Here is an 8,032-nt window from a genome sequence, read left to right on the forward strand (position 1 = left end):
ATCAGGGCAAAAATCTATTTTTGGAGTAAATGAGGTTGTCATTGTTGGACATATGTGTGGATATTATGGCAGGAAACCTTCACTTGAGAAGGTGGATGCTATAGGAAAGATTACGGAGTATTGTTCTACCACTTCAAAGGTACAGAGATTCATTGGAGCCTGTGTGTTTTACATGATTTGGATACGCCATTTTGCACACATAGCAGATTGTTTATATCAGCTGCTTCGAAAGGGGCAGAAATTTTTTTGGGATGAGAGACACACTAGAGCCATGCGGAAATTGAAGAAGTTATTGCAGATTGCTCCTACTCTCAAGAAAGCGGATTATAATTGCGGAAGGCCTATTGTCTTGACAGTTGACACTAGTCCAATTGGTATAGGTTGGGCTGTGGGTCAAGATGATGCAGATGGAAACAGATACACTATTCGGTTTGGGGCGAAAGTCCTAAAGAAGAGACAGAGGAGATATCCGCAAATCAAGAGGGAGTACTAGGAATTGTTACGGCTCTCAAATGTGACAAGGAGTACTTTATTGGAGCCTCAGTTGTGGTAGAGACGGCTTGCTTGCCATTGATAGGTATGATTACGAGTTGCTCTACTCCGGATATAGCTATGCTGAGATGGATCGCATACATTAAGTCATTAAATCCAGAATTTAAACTCATAGCAGGGAAGGATAATCCAGTGGCGGATATGTTGTCTAGAGCCAGATATGATGATGAGGAGACACTTCTTGCAGAAGAGGATGATGCAGAAATTTCAGCCACTATGGTTGATCATGTTTGCCATGTCTATGATATTGTGGCTTTTATAGAAGAACTCTATGTTGGAGATTGGTTGCAGATTGGCAAATATCTTAGTACACTAAGAAAAAGAGATGAATGAATAGATGAAGAGTTCAAGAAGATTAGAAGAAAAGCCTATGGTTATTTCCTCAAGGATGGATTTCTTTGGAAGCACCCAAAGAAAAGAGGTGGATTACCCTTGCGAGTTGTCTACGATAAAGAGACCCAGTTACAGGTGATGAGGGAGTTTCATGAGAGTTCTTGGGCTGGCCATAGAGGAGTGTGGGCTATTTATGAGAAAATCAAGGAAAAATATTGGTGGAAAGGCATGTATAGAGATGTTTCTCGCTTTGTAGAGACTTGCAGAGACTGTAAGATGTATTCTGTAGTGCATCATCGAGATGAGCTTCATCTGACCTATCTGCTATGCATTCATTATAAGTGGGTAGTTGACTTGGTTACTATGCCAATGGGTCTATGGAAGATGAGATATATTGTTTTGGCTAGAGAGGATCTTACCAATCATGTTGAGGATAGACCTTTGAGAACAAAGACCACTAGTGCAGTGTGTAAGTTCTTATTGGAAGAAATTTTCTGCAGGTATGGCTGTGTGGGTAAGATCATTGTAGATTGCGGTGAATTGGATGCAGATGAAGCTAGGGAGTTTTTCTCTCAACTAGGAATCAAGTTGGCTGTTGGCTCTAACCACAGCATATAATCCAGAGGGAAATGGAAAGAGTGAAAGAGGGCACCCGCCGATAGTGAAAGCACTAGCCAAAGCATGGAGAGGACGGATTGGAGAATGGCGAGACTTCTACCATTTGCTTTGTGGGCTGATCGTACGACTCACAGTGTTACCATAGGATATATGCCCGCAGAGTTGATGTATGGTTAGAAACCGGTTATGCCGACTGAGACTTGTGCTTTGAATTGGTCAGTTTTACCTTGGCAGGAGGATTTGACGAGAGAGGAGCTCTTATCTCTTTGGATCTGGCAGTTGGAGAGAAGACCAGAGGATATTCATCTAGCTATTGATAGGTTGAAGGTTGCTAGACTAAGAAATAAGGATAGGTTTGACAGCAGGCATTGCTTACGGCCTAGAGCAATAGAAGAGGGAGACTGGGTATTAGTCTTTGATAGCAACCTTGAAAATTAGCATACTGCACTTCGGAAGATGGTGAAAAGATGGTTTGGGCCATACATAGTTAGACATGTCTTTGATAATGCAACATATGAGCTGACAAAATTGGACGGGACAGTGCTTAGAGTGCCTATTGCAGGAAAAAGAATCAAGATTTTCAAGAAAAGAGATGATGAGGATTATGCATTGGAAGAATTTGCAAGAGAAGAGCAAGGAGAAGAAACTCCAGTAGAAGAGACAGATGATATGATAGATAATCTTACTGATATACCGGAAATAGTCAATGAAGAGATTGATCTGTTCGTGGATCTTGATGACAATGATCATGGGTAGTTGGCCCATCCGGAGGATGCGCAAGATCAGAGGGGGTGGATGTTGTACTGTTGTGCATCCGAGGTGTGGAATCCACCAAAAAGTTGTATGTCTGACATTTTTTACTTTCTACATACTTAATCATAGTGTTTACATTTTGTTTTGCGTGGGCAGTATAGTGGAGAGGGGGTTGGAGCAAGAGGAACTTATCTGTAATGCTCTAGTTGGCATGTATGCCAAGTATGGAAACCTACCAGATGCTGATGCTTGCAGAAATATCCATCTAGACATGTTTATTGACAATACCATGATCTCTATGTACGGCAAGTGTGGAAGCATTATGGAAGTAGAAAATTTGTTTCACGGGCTAGCTCAGTGCGACATCGTTCTTTGGAATTCATTGCTGTCTGTTTACTTAGAGTAGGATTTGGAAGAAACCTTGTTTCAAGCTTAGAAGAAAATGCATGAGGAAGGTATTAGTCCAGATCATCAGACATTCTTCATTGCCCTTCAAGCTTGTGGTGCACTAGTATAGAGTGAAAGAACTTTGGCAGTTGTAAACAACTGTCAAGCCGATATGATGCCTTTGGACATTGGTAGAGCATTACATGCTGATGCACAAAAGTGCAGTTTTCTTTCAGACGTGTTTCTCTGCAATGCAATTTTGAATATGTACAGCAAGTGTGGAAGCATTATGGAAGCGAAAGATATGTTTGACGGAATGTCTGCTCGAAACAGCATGTCGTGGAGTACAATGCTCTCAACCTATATAGAGCAGGGCCAAGGAGAAAATGCCTTACAACTATACAGGCAAATGAAAATAGAAGGTGTTGCTTTAGATGAAACCACATTAGTGCGTGTTTTGGAAGGCTATAGGACAACACGGAGCATAGAGATATGTAGACAACTTTACTTCAATGTTGTTGTAACAGAGTGTGATGACCTTCCCATTTGGGGAAGAGCTGTCATTCGAGCATATGGAGGCTGTGCATGCATGGTAGATGCTCAAATAGTCTTTGATGGAATGCCTCAGTGGGATGTCGTGTCATGGACTGCATACCTTGCTGTTTATGCACAAGAAGGGAATCTTCTTGCAAGCTTGAAAGTGTTCCAAGAAATGCAAGGAGCAAGAGTGACACCCAATGGAGTCACTTTTCTTTTACTTCTCTTTGCTTGTAGTCGTGCTGGCTTTGTTGACAAAGGGGTTGAGCTGTTTGAATCTATGAGCAGACAATATGACATAATTCCAAACCTGAAGCATTATGTGGCTATGATAGACCTCCTTGCACGGGCAGGAGAGTTTGGTAGAATGAGACTTCTATTATTTCAAATGCCAGTGCAGACTAACTGGTCCATCTGGATGTGCATTTTGGGAGCATGCCATAAATACGGCAATGTGAGGGTAGCAAATTGGGCTTTTGATAATGCAGTGGCACTAAGGCCTATTAAGGCGGGTCCATATGTTTTGATGTCCAGCATCTATATGGATGCTAGACTGCAGCACTGTGTTGATGAGATTGAACACATACGATTGGTTAGGACAAGCTATGCAAGAGCTGTGGATCAGTGTCCTAATGTTGGCTCATACCATTTTTGTCTGGCAGCTTGATCATAACTGACACAATATTACACCTGAGCAAGTACTGGCTACCAAATTTGTAGTTTGGGACAACACCCTAATTGCTTCTGGTGGTTCAAACTAGATGGTTTTGAGATTTATCAAACATGAACTTGCCATTGGGACCATAATGTAGTGGACACCTGAGCAGAAGCATCGGTTACACTCCATTCAGGTGGAGAGAAATGTTAGCTTTCAAGGATGCAGATAGGGAGCAACACAAAGTGAAGCTACATGCTTCCTCTCTCCATTCATTTCATTATTTCTTCAACACACACTTTAGTGCATATACAACCTAAGGTCATAAAGACCATTCACACCAGAATTAGAACCGACTTATTTAATGTACCTAACAGATCTAGCCAGACTAGCTGTGTCCAGCTCATGTCGCGGTCAAACACACATGAAGGAGCTTGATATTCTAACACTCCCCCTCAAGCTCAAGACAACATCTGTACTCCAAGCAGCTATCTAAAACCACAGAACTTATCTTTACCCAAGGACTTGGTAAAGATATCCGCTAGCTGTTCATCTGTCTTTACATGCATAATATCAACTCGTCCTGCAAGAACCATCTCTCTGATGAAATGGTAGTGTACCTCTATGTGTTTCGTCCTGGCATGATAGACTGGATTCATAGCCAGGAGTACACTACTCAGATTATCACATAGTAACTTCACTGGAGCATCTACATGTATGTCCAAATCAGCCATAAGCTTGAATAGCCATGAAATCTTGCATGTTGCCAATGTAGCACCCCTGTACTCTGCCTCAGTACTCGACAAAGCAACCATAGGCTACTTCTTGCTGATCCAACTAATCATGCCGCTACCAAATCCAAATGCATATCCACTCGTAGATCTACGATCATATGAGCAACCTGCCCAATCTGCATCCGTGTATCCAGTCAATATCAAGGGCTTATCTTTGACATAGAACAGCCCATACTTTATAGTGGACTTAACATATCTCATAATGCGTCTAACTGCATCCAAGTGCGGCTTTCTAGGCTTATGCATAAACTTGGCTTATGAGCCCTATAGCATAGCTCAAGTCAGGCCTAGTGATGGTCAACTAAATCAAGTTGCCAACCATCTGCCTATACATAGTCACATCCTCTACTTCAGCCCCAGTGTTCATGTCTAGCTTGACATTCTGATCAAGAGGTGTATCCAGCGGTTTGCATTCAGCCATGCCATACTTCTTCAGCATCTCTATGGCATAGTGCTTCTGCATCAGCCATAACCCATTGTAAGCTGGAACTACTTCAATGCCCAAGAAATACTTCAGTTCTCCTAGGTCTTTCATGTCAAATTCAGATTTCAGCATCTTCATTACATGCTGTATGCCCAAGTCATCATCACCAGTGATTATCAAATCATCAACATATATGACCAACACTACTAAACCACTGTCAGTCTTCTTTGTAAATAGGCTGTGATCAGCCCTGCCAATAGCAAAACCCAATCTCTACAAGTAGTTACTGATCCTAGCATGCCAAGCTCTCGGAGCCTGCTTCAGCCCATACAATGCCTTTTTTAGCTTGCATACATAATGCTAAAAATCAGGGTGAACATACCCTTCCGGCTGAACCATATAAACATGCTCTGCTAGGTCATCGTTAAGAAATGCATTCTTAACATCCATCTGCTGCAATTTCCAGCCTTTAGCAGCAGCCAAGGCAATCACAGTGCGAATGGTTGCCATCTTGGCAACAGGGCTGAATGTTTCCTGATAATCAAGTCCATATTCTTGGGCATACCCCTTTGCGACCAGCTTGGCTTTGTATCTCTCCACACTGTCATTTGACTTGCATTTGATTTTGTAGACCCATTTGCAGCTAATGGTCTTTTTCCCTTTAGGCAATGGCACTAAATCCCATGTCTTATTTTCAGCCAAGGCATTCATTTCTTCATCCATGGCTACACACCAATTCTCATCTTTCACTGCTTCAGCATATGTACCTGGTCTTTGACCTCCATCACTTTTGTCATGTAAGCATAATGCTTTGCAGAGTAGCCACTATATGTCAACCTGTCAACAGGGTATCTGACCCTCTACGAACGTCTAAGCTATGGTGCACTACTCGATTCCCCTCTCTCATGAGGCGGAATATACTTGCTCTGCCTTGTGCCAGGCGTATAGACAATCAGAATACCAAGTTCGTTGTCTAGAGTATCACCAAACTCATAGCCAGAAGTCATTCTGCTAGGTGTCATCATACCAGATGTATCCTCAATAACTTTCTCTTTTTCTTTGCTGTCCAAGACATCATGTCTCCCCCTCACTGACATACTGGTGTCAGTGGACGGTGAGCTCCTCAATCTCCCTGTCCATCGGGATACTGTCTGGCTACGAGGTCGTGTCATATCAGTGCTCTGCTGTAAATCAACTGTAGAGACATGAGTGGGAGGCATATCCGCTGGCATTGTAACTGGTGATACATACCAAGAGCCCATCTCATCAAAGATAACATCCTGCTTACCAAAGTCTCCCTGGTAGAGGGATCATAGCATTTGTATGCCTTCTTCTCCTGCAAATATCCAATGAAAACACACTTATGCGCTTTTGGATCCAGCTTCTTCCTTTTCTCATTTGGAATATGCACAGAAGCAAGACAGCCAAAGACTTTCATGTGACTTACATCTGGCTTATAGCCATACAGCTTCTCAAACGGTGTCATTTCATGAATACCTGCAGTGGGAGTCCTGTTCAAAATGTATACGGCTGTCATAACAGCCTCTGCCCAATAGTAAAGTGGCATATGCTTTTCATTCATCATGGCCCTAGCAGCTTCCATCAGAACCCTATTCTTCCTTTCAGCTACTCCGTTCTGCTGCGGAGTGTAGCTGCAGGTGAGCTGCCTACGAATGCCATTTTCAGCCAAGAAATCATCAAATTCATTTGATACATACTCCCCACCACTATCATATCTCAAGCAAGAGATGTAGCATTCAAACTCCTTCTCAACCTGTGCTTTAAATTGTTGAAAAATAGCAAAGACCTCATCTTTTGTTTTCAATATGTAAAGCCAGGTATAGCGACTGTAGTCATCAATGAAAGATACATAATATCTAAAACCTCCCATAGATACATTATGAGCTGGCCCCCAAACATCAGAGTGCACTAACTGCAATGGACGTGTACTCTGTCTTACATGCCTGACAAACGGCAATCGTGACTGCTTACCGAACTGGCAAGCCTCGCATACATGACCAATATCTGAATATTTGGAACTTGGGTAAACCTGTAACCAACTGTTTCTTTTGCATAATTTGCAGCCTTTGCAAATTGACTTGCCCCACCCTTTTATGCCATATTTCCAAATCCCTAATAGCGCCAGAGCCATGGGCAAACATATCTGAACTCAGCTCTAGCAAAGAAGCATCAAGAGTAAACATTCGGCCTTTCCTGTGACCATGAGCTATCAACTTGCATCCATTGCCAAACTCTTCAATAAAGCAGCCATGTTTATTGAATCTAATCTGCAATTTCTGCTCCATCATCTGACTGACAGACAATAAGTTCTTCGTAATTGAACATGCAAGTCATCATGCAAATTTTTCTTCCTGCCATCATGAACCACAAGAGGCACTTTGCCTTTATGTTCAATGTTATGCTGCATGTCATCACCTGTGCATACATAGCCATGATTTTCAGCCACCATATCAGTGAACCAGTCACCATGAGGGGTCATGTGGTTCGATGCCCCTGAGTCGATGTACCACACTACATCATCAGATGATTTTTCAGTAGCCTTATCTTTGACATATTGCATGGCAAACAGTCTATCACCAGAGTCATTTGCTTGACTGGACGTAGCGTAATGTCCATGCTGCTTGCCCTTCTGGTTTCCCTGCTTCTTCCAGTAGTCCTTTGCAATATGCCCATACTTTCCGCAGTAGTGACAATCCTTATCTTTATTTGGATTGTCTGACTAATGCTCTTGCTGCCATGAACCTCTGCCACGGGAGTTAGATCTCCCCCTGCCTCGAAAATTTCCACCACCTCTTGCATTTGATGATTGCTGATTGCTATTACCATAGGATGCATTCTGCTGGCCTCCTCTACCAGATCCATAACCCCTACCATGGCTGCCACGGCCACGCTGATGCGAGTAAAAGACTGCATCCTTATTCTTTGAACTGCTTGACCCTGTAGCTAAGCTAAGCTTCA

General features: G+C 42.6%; 1 protein-coding gene across 1 annotated transcript; it reads left to right on the forward strand.

Annotated features, from left to right (window-relative positions):
* Positions 1 to 2,815: 2,815 nt before the first annotated feature.
* LOC148018787 (putative pentatricopeptide repeat-containing protein At3g11460, mitochondrial) lies at positions 2,816 to 3,847 on the forward strand. Its single transcript, XM_087701255.1, has one exon. It carries the CDS (start codon positions 2,816 to 2,818, stop codon positions 3,845 to 3,847), a length of 1,032 nt encoding a protein of 343 aa, XP_087557381.1.
* Positions 3,848 to 8,032: the final 4,185 nt, after the last annotated feature.

The sequence above is a fragment of the Lygodium microphyllum genome, chromosome 20 (genome assembly GCF_053477565.2).
Source record: "Lygodium microphyllum isolate KBCC chromosome 20, Lygodium_microphyllum_v1.1.10, whole genome shotgun sequence".
NCBI classification, from domain to species: domain Eukaryota; kingdom Viridiplantae; phylum Streptophyta; class Polypodiopsida; order Schizaeales; family Lygodiaceae; genus Lygodium; species Lygodium microphyllum.

Excerpts from the sequence above, each read along its gene's own strand:
- LOC148018787 (XM_087701255.1), top strand. The coding sequence starts at position 2,816 with ATGATGCCTTTGGACATTGGTAGAGCATTACATGCTGATGCACAAAAG.